General features: G+C 43.6%; 1 protein-coding gene across 1 annotated transcript in view; it reads right to left on the reverse strand.

The window, feature by feature from the left end:
• The window catches only part of FRMPD1 (FERM and PDZ domain containing 1), a 195,123-nt gene that overhangs the window by 13,467 nt on the left and 158,709 nt on the right, over nucleotides 1-22,947 (reverse strand). The window contains 8 exon segments of the mRNA XM_014586015.2: nucleotides 168-263; nucleotides 397-523; nucleotides 2,085-2,221; nucleotides 3,146-3,265; nucleotides 5,007-5,132; nucleotides 9,834-9,929; nucleotides 13,890-13,997; nucleotides 19,655-19,700. Of these exon segments, the coding sequence (XP_014441501.1) occupies nucleotides 168-263; nucleotides 397-523; nucleotides 2,085-2,221; nucleotides 3,146-3,265; nucleotides 5,007-5,132; nucleotides 9,834-9,929; nucleotides 13,890-13,997; nucleotides 19,655-19,700 (856 nt within the window).

The raw sequence follows: 22,947 nt of genomic DNA on the forward strand, positions 1-22,947 counted from the left end.
AACTAGGGCATAATAAATTCTCACTAATCATGTAATATTTCATTTCCTAAACAAGTACTATGACATGACAGAGTCCTCGGGGACTTTAGGCTAAAAGGTACATCGATTTTCAGAGGACTGCTAAGGTCCTTTATCAGGGAAGGAGCCCACGGTTCTCTAATACATACCATTAAAGTTGCATTAAAGATTTTCCCACCATATGTCTTGAGTTCCCCAAGGATCTGTAGATAATTTAAACGTAGCTGGGCAGCAGAAATAAGTTGCTTAAATAGAAAAAAAAATTGCTAAAGTCAGAATTTTTTGGTTGCCTAAAAATCCAGGCAATGTTGTTAATGTTTTCACGGAGGTTTCAGGACAGACAGCTGAGCGAGTCGGCAGAAGCCACGGCGACATTACCTTCTGTCGGGGTTCCAGCAAGTTCTGATTCCTCTTCATGTGGAAGCTGATGGCTTTCTTGATGTCTTTGCCCTTCATGTTTCGGAGTAAAGTTGGAGATATAAAGTTCTCTATTCCCCAGTCTTTCCTGCCATGAAACATCAGAGATAAGGAGACCCATTTTTATAGTATACTTGGCTCTGATAAAGAGCATAATTACATTTGATTTCATACTTAGTATTCCCTTGACACAGAAATTATGCGCTTCTTTCTCCAGGGGAACATATGTGTGTATATGCGTGTGTGTGTGTGTGTGTAGTGTGTGTGTGTGTATATATATATATATATATATATATATATATACACTCAAAATTCTAGGAAGAGAGTAGAAGAGAAGGGACTGTGGCATGGCCACATTATAAATAAATATATATATATGTGTGTGTGTGTGTGTATGTGTGTGTGTATATATACACACATATATGTACATATATATATACACACACACACATATACACACTTTATTTTTCAGAGACACACATCTCTCTCCCTCTTTCTCTCTCTGTCTGAAACACACATACACACATACATACTCACTCCATAAAAATGACCATAGCCATTCAGGAATTAAACCCCATTGCCCATTCCAGGAGCTCATTATTCTTACTATGGTATGATATTCTATAATCAGAGCAGGATTCTCAATCTTTTTCACTGCATTGTGTGTGACAAATAATGACCTTGCATGTATACTGTGGGACAACACACAGCACTTGCAAATCCCCAAGGCCAAACTTCAGAATGACGCCAGCCTTGCAGCTTCAGACCCTCACAAATCTGTTAAAAACACAGATTCTTGGATCCCACTGCTTTGAGATTTGGCTCAGTACATCGGGTAGGGCCAAGGCTGTGTTTTATTTCTTAAACATGAGTCCTCCTATGATGTTGATGCCTAGATAGGACTGAGCTGGAATCTAAAGAGGCGCTTAGCTAACCCGGGTAACACTTCCCACAGCAACTCTAACCTAAGATTTATAATGGAATCCTAGGAATCGAGCCCTGGTGAGGACATAATATAACAGGAATTGGCTCAGACCCCTAAGAAATATTCATTTCCAAGGCATTACTGACCTTGCTTGGAAAATCTTATCACCAAAGATGTCAACTGATTTTCCAAGACGCTCCCCCCACCCCCACCCACTGGAAAGGGAATTTATAAGGCGGTATAGTGTCATTCCATCTGGAATTGGCTTTTGCCCCAGAAGGAGCAGCTAGATTCTGACATCTGGGGATTCAGGCTGTGTTTAAAAAGGGTAGAGAGGGAGGGACTACCAGGTGGCATGGTGGTTAAGGTGCTGGACTCCTACATGGCTGACTGTGGTTTGAGTCCTGGACCTAGCAGCTTGAAACTCACTCTGGGCACATGTGTGTGCATGCCCAAAACCCCAGGAGGAGCGTGGAAGAGAAGGGACTGTGGCATGGCCATCCCCCCTGGAGCGGGATGATTTCTCATTTCCCTCTCACTGTCTCTGTCACTCTTGCATATGTCCTATGATAAGAAAAAAAAAAAAAAAGGTTGGAGAGGGAAATGGATATGAAGACAATGGATAGGTAAGTGGATGAATCGCAGTGTTCTGTGGAATGTGGCCATCATGGCCAGAGCTCAGCAACTGATAAATGCCCCACAGCAGCTGTCCCCTGCTACTCACTCTATGTACTTCAAAGAGATCTTCTGAGGCTGCGCACATGCGTAGATCCGTTCCTGAATGTGCAGGGCTGCGAGTCGGAGCGCAGAGCTGCATTTCATTTCCACAGCGAAGCGCTCCTGGAGCACGTCGCTGCAGCTCTAGAAGAGATCAGATCAGAGCAGATGGGAAACAAGAATAGACAGACTGTGTCCCTCGTTCTCGCAGGGGAAAGCGGCAGGGCCAGGAGCTGAGCTGTGAGACATGGCTCTGGCTGATCTTGGCTGTATAACATTGGTTGAGTTACTAAAACTCTCTGAGTGTTGTCTTCCATTGCTGAACGGTAGTTAAATCTCCTTCCATAGTTTCCCTAAAGTTTAAGTGAGACAATATGTGTGGAACCAAATGGAATGCATACAGCCTTAGACAAAGTATTGATAAAGATGTTGTTGTTATTAATATTATTAGGTTGTTGGAAAACACATCACGACTTTTCTGACAACCCAATATTATTATTATTTTATCCCACATTTTTGTAAGACTGGGGAAGTCTACTCACCTAGCCTGAGTTATCCCATCTGTAAAAAGGATGATGCTTCCCAAATGATTCTTTTTCATCAAAAAGAAAAAAAGACATAATAAATCTCACCTAAGGAAGTAGAGCAGGAGGAGCACCATGACAGGGGCCATGTTTTTGGCATTGCCACTGACTGAGTGACCCAGGTAAATCACAGGACAGCCTTTCCAAGACTCCGTTTCATCATCTTAAAAATAGTATAGCACGCTAAAAGTCCATTTAGTGATAAAAAAACTGCTATCCCTAAAGACACTAAAGTAGTATTAGAAAATGTACCATCTATAGTGAGGACTAAGCCTAAATATCTTTATTATACTGCCAATCTTGTAACACTACAGCTCAGGGAAAGAAAAGGGAATTCCGGGGGATGATCAGGGTCATTGTTCTGCACATAAAGAAAATCCCCACCAGGAAGTTACTTAATTGCCTTGAGCTCATGTCCAAAATAACCCAGTGTGCCATCTTAGAGGACAACTGCTGTCACTTTAGGAAGCTCAGACCCAGTCACCTGCAGATAGAGGTATTCAAAGGCCACAGGGTCTTCTTTCAGGAGGTCCAGAGGGTCCTTGGGAACAAAACATACCCTGAAGAGGCAGCGACAGTCATGTGACTCCTCCCTTTCTACCACCTGCAATGAGTAAGGGAGATACTATTAATCTAAACACCTTTTCTTTGCAGTTATTCCACAAAACAACTTTAAAAAGAAAAAGACAATGAAAGACAGTTCCTGGAGATTTCAGTTTTAGGGCTTCCCAAGACAGCCATCGTCCTTTGCTTCCAATTTGACTTTCTCACAGGTATAAAATGTAAAAGTTTAAAAAAGGCAGGTTCCCACTTATCTATCTTCTAGTTCCCTTTTCCAGAGGAAATCCGTGTGTCCAATTTTTTACGTGCCTGTTCAGAGACTATGTATACATTCATTTCTATATACTCCCTTTCTCACAAATAATAATTTAATATCCATACCAGTCTGCACCTTACCTTTTTTTCTTTTTTTTTTATGTCACTTAAATTATCTTAGGGCTGGGACCAGCAGATGGTGTAATGGTTACGTCACTGGGCTCCCACGTAGTCAACTATGGTTCAAGTCCCAGATCTGGCAACTTAAAATCATTCTGGGTGTGTGTGCATGTGTGCATGCCCAAAATCCTGAGAAGAGATTGGAGGAGAAGGGATTGCGGCATTGCCATTCCCTCTGGAGGGTGATTTCTCACTTTCTGTCTCTCTGTCCTTGTCTATCTGGTGAGCCCACATGCCCTATAACAAAAATCTCTCAAAAAATTATAGGACTTTAATTTGATTTTGTTTTCCAATGCAAACAGAATAAAATAATTTGTTTTTTAAAAAAAAAGCTTGCAAGAAGCAGTATTAGGTAAGTAACTGAAGTAAGAACTTACCTACAATAATGAACGCTCAGGTGGTGCCCATGAAGTCAGAGCTTACTCATGCTGGTCATCTATCTATATATCTAACTATCTATCTATCTATTATCTATTTATCTATCTATTTAGTTTTGTTATAGAGCATGTGTGCTTGCCAAAGAGAAACAAAGAGAGATAGCGAGAGTGAGAAGGAAAGGGAGAAATCACCCCCCAAGGGAGATAGCCACACTGCAATCCCTTCTCCTCCATTTTCTTCTTGGGATTTTGGGCACACACGCACGTGTACCCGATGAGTTTTACAAGCCACTGGATCTAAGACTTGAACTGCCCTGTCGGCCATGTGGGATCCAGCTGCTTTAACCACCATGCCAACTGGTTGGCCTAGCTGGTCCTCTATTTAAATAGCTCCTTCCCCTTTTCCAATTGTTGGAACTCTACACATCTTCATAATACTGCTCACTCAACAAAGAGTTGTTGAGATGATCTCTGTTTGGTAAAAAGTTGGTACAAAGAATTAGCTGCGTAGCTAAAAGACTGGGTGGTTCAGATGGACTGGCTGCATTTGCCCTGTTCTGCCATCAGGGAGTGGGTAAGTCCCACACAGAAGGCACAGACACAGGGAAATGCTTCCCTGGCATCCCAGAGGCAGCAGGTGCAAGGGAAGGTCAGAACCGAAGCAAAATATTGGGCCTCTCTTGGCTGTGTTACCTTGTGAAAATCATTTTACTTCTCTAAGCCCCTGTCTCCACATCTGCAAAGTGAGGGCATTTAAATCTGTGTCCTTCTTGGCTCACATGAGCATGTGGAAAGAAAACTAGGTCTGACTGTCCTTCTGTTAGCCCCCGGCTGAGTGAGCTCTGTGCCTTTTGGGGCAGGAGAAAGGACATCAAACCTCTGGATGTGCTGAGCCTGTCCCCAAAGCTTCTGGCCAAGCATGCAGTTAGCTCGGCTAGGGCCTCCCAGGAGCAGGTGGTCGGACCTCCCTACCTGCTGAATGAGTTCCTCCTCGTGCAGCAGGTGCAGCCGTGAGACGCTGTACTGCTCTTCCAGGGCCAGTGCAAAGTACTCGATACTTCGGATCGACAGTTTCTCCTTCACTGTGAGGATGATGTCCTAGCAGGCACACAGAGGCACAGTCACCTGAGGAGCAGGAGGACTTCCCTGACCTTCTCGCTGCTCCTTGGTGCAGCTGGGAGTGACAGGCCTGTGCTGGCTGGGCCCACTGCCCACTCAGGCAGGGGCCAGTTCCTGCTGGTCAGGCCCTGCACCCACTGCTTCCCATCCGGCCATTTGCTTCACTCGGAAAGCTGGAGTCGTGCAGTGGGGGTTCTGCTTCTTTCCTCAGTATCTCTGCGTTCATCCTCTCTCTGAAACACCTAGTCTATATTTCCAATTGCTTACTAGGCAGAATCCTACCACCCACCTGCTAAAAAATTGGGAGATTGATTTGACTTTTTTTTTTTTTTTTTTTTTTTTTTATTAAGAATTTTTTTATAATGTCGTGCGGCTTATTTTTGTATAGGGCATGTAGGCTTGCCAGAGAGACAGAAAGTGAGAAATCACCTTCAGGGGAGATGGCCATGCCACAATCCCTTCTCGTCTACTCTCCTCTCAGGATTTTGGGTATGCACACACATGTGTGCGGTATGAGCTTCAAGCTGCTGGGTCTGGGACTCAAACCAAGGTCAACTACGTGGGACTCCAGTGATGGAACCATTAACACTATCTGCTGATCCCTAACTTGATGTTTTTGAGCTTCATTTCTTCCTCTGCAGACTGGAGAATAATTACGCCTGCTTCTCAGTGTGGTGACAGAGGGACTGATGATTTGCTGGGCTGAGCCATTACATTGTCAAGCCACACTCCATCATTCACTATGAGGCACTCTGTCACCACAAGGCCTCGGAGTTTTCGCACATGCTGTTTCCTCTGCCTTGCACACTGTTCCCATTACTCTTCACAAGGCTGTTTCTCCTTCTTCAAATTTCAGCTCAATTGTCATCTCCCCTGGCTGCTGTACCTAAATGTGGCTGTCCCCGTTATTCTCTGTGCCAGGGTCCTGTTTATGTCCTTCGTCATTATTTAAGATTGTGTTTTTCAATAACAGGTATAGTAAAGTTAAGAGAGTAGGTTCTAGACTGAGCCCAACTGCTGTGTGTCCCTGGAGAAATCACTAACTCTACGCCTCAATGCTTTCATCTGCAAAGTGGCAATAATACAAAACCTGTCCCATAGGACTGTTGTGCATGCTAAATTACTTCCCTGCATTAGGCACTAAGAATAGTACCAGTAGAGGTAGGTGGTTGACAGTGCTAACCTAATGCTTGTCTCCTTGCTCACTGTCTTCCACCCTGCTATTGTAGACAGAACATTTCCTGACCTGGGAAGCTCACCTGTCTTGTGCTCTGCTATATCCCCCGTTTTCTGCTTCTCTGGATCCTCAGTTCTGAATCCTCTCCCCCTGGCTCTGTTACCCTCTATAACTAACTGGTGATTCAGTCCTGAAGTGTCTATCTGCTTCTGCAACTCGACAACATTAATTCAGTGTCTACTGTGTGCCAAGCCATAATGTTCTCCCAGTCTGCCTTGGCTTGAACACATGCGTTACTCCTAGCTTAGTAGAGAGCTGTCCTATGGACCCTCTGGCTAACCATAGAGCCTCCACCGTACATCTAAAGCAGGCGTTGGCAAACTGTACCCCACCGCCTAATCCAGCCCACTTCCTATTCTCGATACTAAAGTTTTATGAGAACAAAGCTATATCCATTTGCTGTGTGACAGAGCTGAGTAACTACATCAGAGACCCGATGGTCTGTAGAACTAAAACATTTACAATCTGGCCCTCTACAGAAAGTTGGCTGACTTCTGATCTAGAGCAATTTTCTAAGCTTTGTACCGGTCATGTTCTCCCTTGCTCAAGAACATTCATTGGCTCTCCATGACCTGGTAGCAAAAATCTAAGATCCTCACCCTAGTATTCAAGGCTCTCAAGTATCAGAAGCTAACCTACTTCTCCCACTTTATCTTCTGCCACTCTCCGGATGCAACTGCTCACTAGCCCCATATACTTGCCAAACTTGCCCATCCCTGGGTCTTTATAGGTATTGTCCCTGTGCCTGGATGCCATCTTCGAATGCCACTCCTGGCCCCGTCCGGTCAATAGCACATCCATTTTTCTGTGTTTGTCACATAGCTCACCACTGCCCAGAGCCCTTTTCTGGCTTCCAGCTGGAAGCTCACTTTCCCTGAGCCCGGGCCACACAAATTCCGTCCTGCTTTCATGGTCCTGATTACATTGCGCCTCATTTCACAGTGAGTCCTCTCCTGGCTTCATCTCACCCCAGCCCTACCCCAGGATGCTGGGCTTTCTGAGAGTGGGATCCGGAGTTCTGCATTTCTATTGGTGGTACGGAAAAAGTATCAGTAAATGTTCAACTGGGTCAAATGACATTCCTTTCCTTGATTTAGAGGAAGGCTTTCCTGAGACAAGAACTTTACATCTCTCGGTAAAGGAGAGGGGAAGAGAAGCTATTGATAAACTGAGAGTGTTTTTTCTATTTTTTTAACCACAGGATTTATTTTTATCTGCCTCTCTGTCGTAAGAGCTAGAAGATCTGCTTTAAAAATGTTGGCTGTTAAAGTTAAGTAAGATTAACCAGTATTATGCTGGGTAAATCCTTGTTCATTTCCCCAAACCCTATCATCTTGGGTTTAATTCCTCTGCAATGTGGGCTTTCATTGTAAATCACCTCAAAGTCCTTGTGGCTACCAAAGGAGGACTGACTTTAAATAAACCAACCCTTCCATTTCAATCCGTTTTGATCAAAGATGACAGAAGTAGAACCCTTGTCTAATTCATTTGCAAAACTTTCTTTTTAGGGAGAATGGCAGAGGAATGAGCTCTAGCAGAGTTAAAAAGCAGACCAAGTTCGATGCCAGTTACAAGCTAGGTGACCTTGGCAATTTTGGACCTCTTGGGCTTGTTTTCTCATATGCACAGTGGGGAGTCACTTTCCAAAATGATTGGGATAGCAAATGAGGTAAATACAGGGAAGCACCTAGGAGAGAATTTCACACATAAACACTTAAAATTGGTCTCTCCTCTCCCTCCTCTGGGTTGGGAGCTTTCTAGGTTCCCAGAGGCTTTCTCTAGAGCTTCCCTCAAGTCACACTTTTGTAAGAATGAGATAGGATATATGGAGAAGCTCTAGAAATTGCCCCAAGAAAGTGCCAGAGAGAAACATTAGGTGTGTGTATGTGTTTACATGTGCATGTGTAAAAAAGCAAATATGTATATGTGCATGTTGTGGGTGTATGTGTGAATGTGTGTATGGATACATGTGCAAAAATGTGTTTATGTGCATACACACGCATGAGTGTATGTATCTGTGCACATGTGTTTGCATCTGCATGTGCGTATACATTGATATATGTGTGTGAGTGCATGTATGCATGTGTGTGTATGTGTATGTATCCCTCTGTGTGCATGTGTGTGAATGTGTGTATGGATGGATGTGTGTATGTATGACTTGGCCATTGTCCATTACTTAGAAATGGTCTGGCTCACCTGTTCTTCTCCCAATACCAGAATAGCTAGCCTTAGTTTTTTTGTTTTTTTTTTAAGAATTTTTGTTGTTGTTATTATTATTATTGTTTTTCACTTGACCAGAGAAAGACAGAGAGAGAGAAAAGGAAAGTGAGAAAGTAAGCCGCCAGATACAGGACTCGAACCATGGCCGGCCATGTGGGAGTCCAGCACCTTAATCACTGCACCACCTGAAAGCCCCATCTAGCCTTAGTTTGTAATGACTGAACAACTTTCACTGTTTGCTTCTTCACTGCAGCCTCCCTCTAACACTACTTACTCCCTTATTCAAGAACTATTAGTGCCGTTCCTTATTGTCTCTGGATGCAATCCAGTCTCTGTTGCCTGGCACTTGAGCTCCTTCATAGCCACTCCTCCTTTCCACTGTGCTTGAAAACTGTCTGTGCTCCCGTTCATTGGAGGGTTTGCTACTTCCTGGGCAACGCCACCTTTCTGGCTCTCTGCATTATTTCATGTGACTCGTTCAGACTGACATGTACCCCACCCCCTAACTGCTTGGTCCCGACTTGCCCTTGTTGAAATTGTTATTTGTCCTTCAAAGTTCAGCCCAGGTCCAGCTGCTTCTCCAAGCCTTATCTGAGTCCCAAGGGCTAGGACAGATGGCACTCTTCCGCTCGTGCACAGAGCACGTCTTTGTCTCTCTCTTCATAGCTCTTATCTCATCTCGCCCTGGATGACTGGGAGCTCCTTTAATGTCTACCCTCCCTCCACTAGACTGCAAGCTCCTGAAGACAGAGGTCACTCTTTACCAAGCACGGTAACCCCTCTCGGGGATCTCATATCGGGGAACTTCTTACGTATAAGCTGAAGCGAAGCGACTTCACCACAGAACGGAATGCACAGGGGCCTGAGCCTGCTCTGACACGTCACCTGGTTTTAGCTGCTCTAGTGTTTTGGACAACAGTGGAGTTACAGACGAGTGGCAGGGAAGCTTGGGGTTGAGGGTAAAGCCTTAGGAGCTGTCATATGGCCTTGGATGAGTCACCTCACCTCTCGAGTCCTGCTTTCCTGTCCTGGTAATAAAAATATCACCTTGCTGAGGAGTTGTGGAACCAAATGAGATAACATAGCACTTGGCTTATTCTGGGTGCACAGACCAGGTGGTTTTGAGACCATCAAGGTAGGCACAGGGCAAAATGCCTTAGGGTGGGGGAGGGGTCACAGAGCCAACAAACTTTGGGAAAAAAGTTCACGTTTACTCTTAATACCTTCACGGTTGTATTTGCCTCAAATTTGAAAGCTTTGGTCTGTCCATTCTCCAAGTACACTTTGAGAACATTGGGCATACACAGCAGAGAATTACCCTGGAAAACACAAGAGCAGTATTAGGTCCGGCCCTGCCTGGTCTGGAGAGCAAACCTAACCTCCTCACCACATCAGGGGTTGCTCGTTGGCATTTGGGAATTTATCCAACTGACGGCACACTTTGTCAGGGAATATCCATGAGACAGGAAGCATGGCAGAGAGGGGAGCCCTGTCACAAGCATACTGATAACACTGCATGACCCTGTCCATGTCTCACAACCAGCAAGTGATATTTCACTGCATCCCTGATGGGATTCAATTTGGCCAGCAGATGACCAGCAAGCACGCTGACCCAAGTGGGCCCGAGATGCTCAGACCTTACCATATGGGTTGGGGTTGATGGGGGGGGCACTTCCTCAGATCCCTTCCCCATTTCACTGCTGCCTTCCTTGCAGTCAAACAGCACCAAAGGGCAGGGGGACACTCTCCACCTCTGCTCACCCCAACCATCACCCCGGACTTGGAGATCTGCCACTGCCTTTTGGGAAGGCGGCACAGGACTAGTCTGTTTGAACTCCATGCCAGCCAGGATTCCTGGAGTAGAGCAGCACAGGGTTTTGGGAGAACACCCGAAGGGCCAGCTCTCTCTCATAAAAAGTGAGTGCTGAGAGATTAGCTGCAAATTAAGTGGATCCTTGGGGCTGGTATCCTCCAGAACCAGTGAGAGAATCTGGAGTGTACTCATAATCTGAACTAAAACTACCCCAGCACCTACATTTACTAAGTTTGGGTATACCCCACCAGGGTAAAGAAGTTTATGACCTTTTATGATTTTTTTTCCCCAAAAAACTCTGATAGCTTTTTAGATAAAATTTTTGAATACTAGGGACCAGCAGATGACATCCGTAGTTGATCGCAGTTCGAGTCCCAGACCCGGTGACTTAAAACTCATGCTGGGTGCTTATGCATGCGTGCCCAAGATCCAAAGAGGAGACTGAAGGAGAAGGGATTGTGGTGTGGCCATCTCCCCTTCTAGGGTAATTTCTTGCTTTCTGTCTCTCTGTCTCTCCGGCGAGTGCATGTGCCTTATAGCAAAAATCTCTCTCTCTCAAAAAAAATTTTTTTGAATCTTTTAAATATAATAGTGCTTGTATCTTCTGAGAAAAACTCACAATCACCGCTCTCTATAACTTTTTTTTAAAAGAATTATTTATCTAACTTATTTTCTTCTTCTTCTCCTTCAATTTTTTTTTGAGAGTTTTTTTTTTTGCTATAGGGTACATGCGCTTGCCAGACACACAGAGAGAGACAGAGAGATAGAAAGTGAGAAATCACCCCCCGGGGGGATGGCCACGCCGCAATCCCTTCTCCTCCATTCTCCTCTTGGGATCTTGGGCACGCACGCACACGTGCCTGGCGTGAGTCTCACGCCACCAGGTCCACGATGCAAACCACAGTCGACTACATGGGAGTCCAGCGACATAGCCATTATGCTAACTGCTGGTCCCCTTCTTCTTCAATTTGACCTGAGAGACAGAGAGTGAGTGAGAAAGGAAGCTGCTAGGTCTGGGACTTGAACCATGGTCAGCCATGTGGGAATTCAGTGCCCTAACCACCATGCTACCGGCTGGCCCCCTCCTCTAGTATTTTTATGGAGAAAAAGGGAATTGTTCACATTCCAGTGTCATTTCACACTCAATCAAAACAAACTGCCACTCAGCTGTCATCTCAATCTCTGCCTTTGAGTGTTCAGGAATCTTAATTTTTGTATTTCCCAAGTGGGAAATTAATTTTTTGATATTAATGCTTTATTATTTTTTGATTTACCAAAAAAAAAACATCCATAATGATATTGTATAACTACATGATTTACTTTTCTCTAGGGCTTCTTCCAGTTGTTACTTATATCTGTATACATTTTTCAGAGAGACAAAGACAGAAAGCGAGAACTCACCCCCCCCCCCCCCAGTGGGGATGGCCATGCTGCAATCCCTTCTCCACCATCCTGTCAGGATCTTTGGCATGCACTCACAAACGCCCAGAGTGAGTTTAAGCCATCAGGTTCCAGACTCAAACCGTGGCTGACTACATGGGAGTCTAGTGACATAGCCATTACGCTAACTGCTGGTCCCTTTATCTGGTCTTCTTAGCATAGATACTAATTAATGAATGGGGGTCATCATCATTTTAACAAGTCATCATTCAGATGACCTGAATGTGGGTATAATGTCTACCATTCTAATGGCTTTGGAATATTCCATCGAGTTAAAATATCACAGCTGCAAAGCCCTTAGTCTCTATTTGTCCTGCTAGCTAGTCCTCATCCTACTACTCACCAGTGTGCACTATTCTTTTTTTTTGGAGAGGTTTTCGCTATAGGGCGCGTGTGCTTGCCAGACAGAGAGAGCCATAGAGACAGAAAGCGAGAAATCAACCCCCAGGGGGGATGGTCACACCACAATCCCTTCTCCTCCATTCTCCTCTCGGGATCTTGGGCACACACGCACACGCGCCCAGCGTGAGTTTTAAGCCACCGGGTTCGGGACACGAACCGCGGTCGACTACGTGGGAGTCCAGCAACATAGCCATTACGCTAACTGCTGGTTCCCTGTGCACTATTCTTGAGAACACATGCTGAACTTAAATTTAATTTTCTGAAGAGGTTCAATCCATTTACATTAGGTCTCCCTCTGGCTTCTTTCTGAACAAATTTACCTTTGTCTCACAGGTCTAACTGAGGGTGTGCTTTGTTAAGTCACAGGAAAGGCAGATAATAAAGGCTCTGTAGAAGTGGACAAGTTCACCTGGATCCTTTGTTAAAACGGTCATGACCTCCCATTTGCTGGCAAAAAGTCCAGATAATGACAAGTTTGTTTGTTTGTTTGTTTGTTTTTTGATAATGACAAGTTTTGACTTAAAAGTTTCAAAATCTAATATTGATTGCCAAATTCAGAATGGTAATAGTTACAGATCATGGGGGGGGGGGAATATGTAAATTATTAAAAAAAAAAGAGCCTTTCACCCAACATTTACATTAAAAATATCAAGCTCTAGCCAACATTTTCCTTTATAAATTTGTCTTTTGAATCCCTAACCCTGGATCTTTCCATGTCAAAAAAGACTAGACAGCATGTCACAGTGAAAAACAGAACAGACATCACAGAGACCTGGGTTCCTATATTTTCTTACTTTGTGATCTTAGATATTAACTCTCTTGATTATTCTAAGCCTCTGCTTCCTCTTTATTTAAAATGTTTCCCTAACTGGGAATTATGATGTATATAACAAATACATACAGAAAAATTTGGGGTCACATAATAGAGGCTCAATTGATGATAGACTCTTATCAAAAAAAAAAAAAAAAGCAATCTCCACCACCACTCATCACTATGGTCAGTTTATCACCTTCAGAGGGAATAATAAGTTTGAAAACTGATAATGAGGAATTAAGTATTGGAATCTGTTGAAATCACATGGGCAGGAGAATGAAGTCACAGAGTAAGAGAGGGCCATACCCAGGGCTTCTCTTCCCAGTCCCCACCTAGAGCTCAGAGGCCCTATCAGCTCGTCCGGCCTGTGGCCTGTAGGCATCTTATCCAGAGGGTGCACAAAGCCTCTAGCAAATGCATTGGGCTCCCTCCTCATGCTCTCTGGGCTGTAGGATCCCAGAGATTCAGGAAGTTATGTGCCAGAAGGCAGCTTGCCATAAAGAGTAGTTTGAGGGACCAGCAGTTAGCATAACGGCTAAGTCGCTGGACTCCCACGTAGTCGACCGTGGTTTGCGTCCCGGACCCAGTGGCTTAAAACTCACGCCGGGTGCGTGTGCGTGCATGCCCAAGATCCCGAGAGGAGAATGGAGGAGAAGGGATTGCGGTGTGGCCATCCCCCCTGGGGGGTGATTTCTCGCTTTCTGTCTCTCTGTCTCTCTCTGTCTGTCTGGCGAGCGCACGCACCCTATAGCAAAAACCTCTCCAAAAAAAAAAAAAAGAGTAGTTTGAATTACTGGCCTACTGACACACCTGGCTGTGTCCACTGACGAGCACTTCCTCAGCAAAGTGCACCTTCACAGGATTGGTCTTCAGCCTGGCTCTCTTCTCCTCTGTCAGGAAGGATGATTTGGGGACTCCCTGGAAAACATTAACGTGACACATTTTACACTTAACCTTAGCCAAAAGGCTGAGAAGCTAACATGACTCATTTCAAAAAAGTGCTTTCATAGAAGCAATGTATATCTTCTTGAGTTTTATAGACAAAAAACAAGGACATTGATAGCTATTGCTATCAAATTAAAACCCACAATATAGGGGTCTCAGTGCAGACAATGTTCTCATTTGTGAGAACAGCTGAAGATTCAATATGATAGCAAAATGGCTGTGATATAATGAGACAAAGAGAACTGGCCCGTGAATGAGGAGACCTGAATTCCATCCCAAGTTCTTCTACTCAAAGTTATAAGCACTACCTCAAACACAAATCCTTTTTTTAAAAAATTACATTCTTTAACTTTCTTTATTTATATTTTTTAACTTGACCAGAGAGGGACAGAGTGAGAGAAAGAGAGGGAAAGTGAGAAAGCAAGGCACCAGGTCTGGGACTTGAACCGCGGTCGGCCACGTGGAAGTTCAGGGCCCTTAACCACCACACCACCTGCTGATCCCGAATACAAATTCTCTGGGAAAAAAATCAGATGTGTGTGTGTGTGTGTGTATGTGTATGTGTGAGTGAAACAAAACAAAACCATTGCCTTATGGCTTTGGCCAAGTCCTTGGCCCTCTCTGCCTTCAGTCTTTCCAGCTATACAATGTGGAAGTTAGAATTCACTGAGCTCTGAATTCTTGTGATTTATCCTTTGCTGTTATCTTTTGGGTGGAATCTTCTTTCCCAAGAGATAAGAAGAGTCTTCATAGGTTGGTGTGGGTATATGGTGAAGCTCTTGGACTAGACTGTATCAGGTCGAACTGTGACTCTTCATGAATAGCATCTTACATGACTAAATCAGCAGGATGTGATTTTCTTGGTGGAATCCTGACACAGTTTCCCAGCCCAGCACCCTATGTTCCCTTGTTCTGGGTAGTTCTTTTGGTCAGCCTCTTGAATGTTCATCTGTATGAATCCTAAGATGCTACTTTGGGCCACTTTCTGTGAGGCAGAGGGAAGACATACCAAATAGCAATCAGGGAAACTAATGGAAACAAAGGTCACAGACTCAGAGCAACAGACCAACATTATGAAGTCCATGAAATGAACAAGTGAGCCTGAAATTTTGACGCAAGAAGATAAATGTGACCTTATGGGTAACTAGAACATTTGTATGGCAGGATTCATGCATCTTAAATATATAGTTTGGTTTAAAAAAAACTAAACAGAAAGAGACTGGAAAACAGCAATCTTTCCAGAGAAGAAGTATGCCATTGGAAGCTACTAGTTTTCTATTCAGAAGAGAGAGAAAGAACTAGTTTTCTATCCAGAAGAAGAGAGAAAGAATGGTGGAAAGAAAAAGTTATAACCCGAAACTAGTGACAAGACTATCAGAATTCTTTGAGTGAGTTCAAGATTCTTATGCCAGGAAATTCTGGGGAACTCACAGAATTATTAGAAAATAGTTGGTATCGCCCACACGACAGAGAATGAAAGAAATTTAAGGAGACTAAATATAGCAGATATCAAGTTTCCAATTAAGTAAATATAGAGGATTCAGGAAAACATACTGGCAAGCTAATCATTAATTCTTGGCAAAATTCAAGACAAGAGATGATCAGAGAGTTTTTAGACAGTGGTCATCAATAACAACCAATATGAAGTTACCAAGAACAAGTCAGGGCCAACCAAGTTCATTTTGAAGATAGGATTCCAGATTGGTAGGCCAGGGTCCTGTGGATATGGTAAAGTTCCTTCATTCTTGCAAAACATTTGGTAAGTTCTCCTATAATCCTCCTGTGGAGAAGGCCAGATGCAGAACCATTAGGTAGATTCAAAACTAGCTTACCTGCACTCAAAATAGCCCTGATTTCTAAAAAAGTAACTCAGGCTCTTTTTGACTCAGTCCTTATCAATGATGTTTATCAATGTTCTGAATGAAGTCAGAGAGTGAACTTACCCAACCTGTGAATAACTTGGACCTACAAAGTGTTTTCATACATCAGGCAACAGAAATTTGTGGGTAAAGGTTAAGAAACTGGGAATCTGAAAATGAGGCACACAGGAAACTTGGGCACCATGGGAAGCTATGGGTCAAAGGCCAGGAAATCACCAAGAGAAAAGGTAGGAAGGTGTCAGGAAGTAGGGCTGTAAAGAGCTGAAAGGAACAGAGTAAAGTGAGTGGTCAAAACGACAGATCCAACCATCACCACCCTGAAGATGCAAAAGGACAAGAAACCAGGGGCAGAACAGAGGAGAGGTGCAGAGAAAAGCAATCTGCAAGGGAAAGCCATTGTTGTCTCCTACCCAAGGGAGAGTGAAACTGCAAGACTTAGCACCAGAGCTGGATCATGCTAAAGAAAACTACCTGGAGGAACTGGGGGAGACTTGGGAACAGGAGGTTCCCTGATAGGAAGAATGACTACAGCTTATAATTGTTCAAATAAGTCTTTTAGCCTTATAGTTTCTTGACTAAAACCTCAGTATGCCAGAACACTGGGCCAAAGCAACATGATTTGACAAGGATTAATGTGAAGTGTGGCACTGAAGATCAAAGGATCAATAGCACAAGCCTGAGATTGAGGTGGGGGTGGGAGAGGGAGAGGCTGACTTGGAAACTATTAATTTGAAAACCAGCTCAGTATTTGGTTGACCACAGTTTCACCCAAGCCAACAGTATGCTTAGGCCTGCCAAAATGTTAACCCAATGTCGGGTCTTATCTGCATCCTTGGTGTATATCTGAAATACACCATACATTTCCAGTGGTACTCAGCACCGGTTGGCCATTGGTGGAACTGTTCTTTCTCACTGCCACCATTTGGAAGAGTCACCACAAAAATGTGAGCCTGTTCAGAAATCTATCAGGGAAGTAGAATTCAGAAGAACACATCTATTAGGAACAGCGGATGGAACGGTTGTCAAGCCTAAAGAAGAGAAAGCCACTCTTCTAGATATTTCAAGGGCTATTTCATACATGGTAGATTTGTTCTGAAGGAGAACTAGTAGTGGGAGTCATGGGGAAGGGGGGCCTCTCTACATTTGGAACCACTCAACCGTGAAACCAGAGGCTTTGAGAAAGAATGTGCTGCCATGGAAATGCCTAATCCATCGGCCCCACTGTGGCTTTTACACTTTTATACCTGAACATCAGCTCTGCCATTTGTGTGCCTTGGCATCTAGAACACACCGTAAGCCATCCACTTAAGTCAACCTGAGCCATCTAGTATTTTAAAGAGACAACTTAAAGGGGATGAGCTACTTGTTATTCTAAGGATTTCTAAGTTCTTTCCGGGTTCTAAATTAATTCATCAGAGAAAAGTAGACCCGGGTTGATAAAAATCTCTGTGCATATTTTTGCTGAACTCAGAATTAACGCTTAAAAGGCTATTGAGAGGGATAAGTGGAAAACATCCTTTTTAAAAAAAATTTTGATAGCACTGAAGCTCTGGAGAGACAGCAAGAGAGTGAATCCCATACTTATGGGATATGGTCATGCTGCAATTCCTTCTCAACCATTTTTTTCTTCCTTTAATGGTTTTTGGGAATGCACGCATGCTCACATGCACACATGCCCAGTATGTTCTTCAAGCTACTGGGTCCAGCACTTGAACCATGCAGTCAGCCACGTGTGATCCAGTTATCTTAACCACCAGGCCCGGAAAATATTTTTATGTCTTTTTGCCTGAATAATTATTTTAAACAAATATTTATTTATTTATTATTATCTTTTAATTTGACTAGGGAGAGACAGAGAGAGGGAAAGTAAGAAAGCAAGCTGCCAGGTCAGGAACTCAGACCACAGTCAGCCATGTGGAAGTCCAGTTCTTATGCACCATGCCATCTGGAGGCTCCAAGTGAATGAAGTTTTATGAAGACAGCAGGTGTTAGAAAATAGAATAGTGTAATGCTAATGACAGGAATTATGGAGTCTTACTATCTGGAAAACACCCAGTTCCATGGATTTTTGCACATGAGACTATGGGCATGTGAACTCACAGTATCCTTATCTGTTAAAGGGGTATAATGAATGTATCTGCCTTGTAGAATTTCCTTTGGGTGAAAATGAAGTAAGACATTAAATATTAGTACTAATATTAATACAAACAATTAATATATTATAAATAATTAATACAAAAATACAGACCTAGGGAACCAGCAGTTAGCATAATGGCTATGTCGCTGGACTCCTACGTAGTCGACCGCGGTTCGTGTCCCGGACCCGGTGGCTTAAAACTCACGCCGGGCGCGTGTGCGTGCGTGCCCAAGATCCCGAGAGGAGAATGGAGGAGAAGGGATTGCGGCGTGACCATCCCCCTTGGGGGGAGATTTCTCGCTTTCTGTCTCTATGTCTCTCTCTGTCTGTCTGGCGAGCGCACGCACCCTACAGTGAAAATCTCTCAAAAAAAAAAAATACAGACCTATATTAAATCAAAACTTATTTTTCCCCATAAAATTCTAGTCTTAGAAACCAGTAATTAATATTCCCATGTTGGATTTTAACACTCTTAATCAAATTTAACTTATGTGAAGGCTCTAGGAATCTACTAGGACAATGATTAGCCTCCTTGTTGAAGTAAGACATGTAAGAACATTTTGTGGGGCCAGCAGGTGGCATAGAGGTTACACTGCTGGACTCCCACAAGGTTGATTGCAGTTAGAGTTGGAGACCTGGCAGCTTCAAACTCACACAGGCTGCATATGCATTTTTTTTGAGAGATTTTCACTGTAGGGTGTGTGCACTTGCCAGAGAGACAGAAAGTTAGAAATCACGCCCCTGGGGAGATGGCTACTGATGCCTTCCTTCTCCAGTCTCCTCTAAGGATTTTTGGGCATGCACACACACGCACCCGGCGTGAGTTTAAGCCACCGGGTCCAGGATACGAACTGCAGTTGGCTATGTGGGAGTCCAACAACATAGCCATTACGCCAACTGCTGGTCCCTTAATTGTGTTTTCTTGGTAGCCTGATATATGGTCAATTAGATTACCACATGTATTATCAAAATTCTCTATGCATTCCCCTGACTTGTCTATTTGTGACCAAGGCTAAGATGTGTATATTAAACTTTCTCAAACTTTTCCTCCTTGTAATTTTTCCTCTTATAATCTCATTATATATTTTTCCTGTTTCATATATGAAGAGTTCCTTGGTCTGTGATGATTTAAGATTGCTATTTCTTCCCCATGCCTCGCCTGGGCCACACCTGGCCTTGTGGTGAGTCTCCAAGTTGATAAAAACACTTTCACATCCAGTAGCTCATTCGGTTCTTATGCTAACCCATTAGACGACAAGGCAGTTATTGTCATCGCCACTATTTTACAAAGGTGAAAACTGAAACTAAATGACTTGGCAAAGTCAGACCACTCAACCCTGTCTTGAAATTCCTAGTTCAGTACTTTTCATCACCCCAGTCTGCACAATCCTGGCTTTCTCTCTCCTTAACAGGATCAGAGATTCTTGAGACCCAGATCACACCTGTTTTCTTCATAGCACCTATGGGTAGGAAGTCTTCAGCTGCCTCACAGCTGTGAGCCTCTGCCCTTTGTCTTCCCACATTTTATGATGGATAGTAATATCCTCTGGGGGTAATGGGACTTGGGACCAAGAAGGGTAAAACTAACACACAGGATATAGCAAGAGATTTACCGATGTGCAGCGAACAACCGTGATTGAAAGAGAATCTTCAGCTTCCCTGGAGGAAAAAAAAAAAAAGAGTAGACAAAAACATTTAGTTGTTCTGTGTGATATGCATGCGTGTGCATGCACTAAGGTTAAACAAGATTGACAGAATTATTTATAAAACAGCTTCTTTCACCTCAGTCTCATTGGCCCAGCAAAACTGAGGCTATTAGGGAGTCTGCAAAGGAACTAAAACTGCCTCAGAGTGCTCCTTCTACCTGAGGGACTCTTCAGATGTCCGCCTCTCCATTCTAGTCTATATCTACAGCCACTAAATTAAGGCACTTAGTCTTTTTTTTTTCTCATGAGGGGACTTTAAAAAGTTTATGGAATATGGAATTAAAACACAAGTTTATTTTGGTGTAGAACATTTTTGAAATCTATGCATAGTTGGTATAGCCAGTGGCAGGGGGTTAAGGCAGTTAGATTGCACATGGCCAACTGCATGGTTCGAGTCCTGGATCAGGTGACTTAAAAAACACATCAGGCATGCAGGAGTTTGAGTTCAAAATCCTGGGAGGAGGAGAAATGAAGAAGGGATTGCGATGCACCCATCCTCCATGGGGAGGTAGTGCTTTCTCACTTTCCTGCTCTTTCTCTGTCTCTATCTTTCTCCAGTGAGCGCACATGTTTTCTGGCCAATTAAAAAGAAGAGGAGCCAGAGGTGGCCTGGTGGTTAAGGTGCTAGACTACCACATGGTCAACCACCGTTTAAGTCCTGGACCCGGCAGCTTGAATCACACTGGGTGCGTGAGCACACATGCCTGAAATCCCAGGAGGAGAAGGGACTGTGGCATGTCCATCTCCCCTGAGGAGGTATTTCTCACTTTCCCTCTTATTGCTTCTCTGTGTCTCTCTTCAGGCAAGCACACATGCCCTATGGCAAAAAACTTAAAAGAAGAAGAAGGAGAAAGAAGAAAGAATCATAAAGAAGAAAACAGAAAAAGAAAAAGGATTCCACACATGTTTTTTTCATAATACTCATTTACACGAACTTTATGAAGAACCCTCCACTCCCACCCCTCATACAGTGAAGAATTTTTTTAAAGAATGATTTATTTCTTTAATTCCATTTGTTATTATTATGGTTTTTAATTTTACCAGAGAGATACAGAGAGAGAGAAAGGGAAAGTGAGAAATCAAGCCACTGGGTCTGGGACTTGAACTGTGGTTGACCATGTGAGAATCCAGCGCCTTTAACCGCCACGCCACCTGCTGGCCCCTACAGTGGAGAATTTTTAAGAGAAAACATGTCAATAACAGATAACCTAGGTGGCTATTTCATCAAACTGAAGCTAAACAGTTACTAAGTAGAATAAGTATCTATGGATAACATAGATCAGATAAAAGCCAACCAGTTCATGGTGTTGGGCACACGAACTCAGTGTAAGCAGCCCAGTCAGACAGATAACACACATTTTTGTCTTGTACTTCTTTTTAGCAATCAAAAGTAATCAAATCAACCCGATAACTGCATATCCTCCACTTTATATTAGAGACAGGACTGAGAAATCGATTCATATTTTCTTTCTCTTTGCCCTTGCTATATATAGAAACAGTCTGCAAAATAATTATGTATGTTTTTTAAAAAACAATACAAACGTTTAAGCCAATTGCTGGTAGTATGTTATTTCCTCAAATAGATAAACTCAATCCAAAGGTTTCTTATGTGTCTGGAGGTTAGATTGCCCATTTTCTATGAGAAAAACCTTTTCTGAAATAAATCACAAATAAGCGAAGGTCCAAGTCCTGCTGATAAGACATTCTGGCCTTACAAATATTCGGAGGAACTAGAGAAGTTTTGCTGGCATTGTGTCATTCCCCCCCTCCCCATAAGTGACAATGAATAATGCATTCTGCTTTTAAGACACTGGGAACTAAGTTAAAAATAAAAGCAATCCTAAGATTCTCACACATAAAATAGGCAGAGGGCACAGAGACACAGCGCACCCCAAGTCACGCATCCCTGCTCCAGAAGCCTTCAATGGCTTGCCCTTCCAGGGGAGAATAACTCTGGAATTTGCTGTGTTGGCATTCAGGACCCTCCAGCATCTGGGCTTCACTTTCCAGAACTTTTTTCTAGGCTACTGGAACGGTTCAGCACTTTCCCCTCCCCAGCCTGTTATTCCTGCTATTCACCTTGTCTAGGTCACCTTTGTCTCCATCTTTGTGGCCCAAATTCTACCCAGCTTTAAAGATACAGCTGAAATACTCCTGGACCCTTTTCTGTGTTGTCAACCTAACAAATTAGAGGACTCTCCAGCATGAACAGCCCATTTCCTCTGTTTGTCTGGCTGCGGTGCCTGTCCTCAGTCTCAGGGGTGTGCACGGGTAGCTTCTGCACCTCTACTCGGAAAGTGTCCAGGCCGCAGAGTCTGTTTGTCCCTCAGGGTTCCTTGCCCAGAGTTGGTGCTCAGAGAACAGGCAGGCGTTAAATGTTACCTCAACACCCAAATTCTGGTCTACTGCTTAGAATGATAAATACTCTGCTTTGTTAGTGAGAATTTGATCTAGCCTGGTAGAAATATTAGTAGCAGTGAAAATCTGAAACTTTGCTGGACGTGATCATCTCTGCAGAAAATAGCCCAATAATTAGGAGAGCAAATCTCATGATTTCTATAACTGTTCTCTATGTTTAAATGAAATCATCAACTCCTTCCTGGCTGCCCTACCCCTCTAGTTCATTTTTCTGGCATTTCTAAAGCAAAACTGGGCTTGGTGGAAAGGATTCTGTTTTCTACATTCTGATACATTTTCTGTGTTAAGTCTTAAACTACGTGTGTACATGCGTGTATGATGCAGCGAGAGCGTGCTTCCTGAGGACAGAGACTACATCCTGCATCTTCCTCTTCTCTTCCCCTGACTTTGTGGTTGCTACCTGTTCTTGAGCGTGTGTTCCACATGATATGCCCTCGGAAATGAATACTATCCCAAGGTCAGAGCAGCCGCTCACCAAGAGCACAAACTGAAGTGCATGTGTATCTTAGGCTAGCTTTCACCTAAATGTCCTCTCCATCTCTCTTCATATTAGTCATTAAAACAGTGGTGAGTGAAAACTTCAAAAGCCAAAGCTGGGGCTAGCAGCAGTTGGTTATGTTGCTGGACTCCCACGTGGCTGACCATGGTCAGTCCCAGATCTGGTGGCTTGAAAAAAATCAAACCAGGTGTGTGTGCGTGCATGCCCAAGATCTCAGGAGGAGAATGGAAGAGAAAGGATCGGAGTGTGGCCAACTCCCTGAGTGGAGATTGCTCTCTTTCCC

This window comes from Tupaia chinensis, unplaced genomic scaffold (genome assembly GCF_000334495.1).
Source record: "Tupaia chinensis unplaced genomic scaffold, TupChi_1.0 Scaffold000104_1, whole genome shotgun sequence".
NCBI lineage: Eukaryota > Metazoa > Chordata > Mammalia > Scandentia > Tupaiidae > Tupaia > Tupaia belangeri.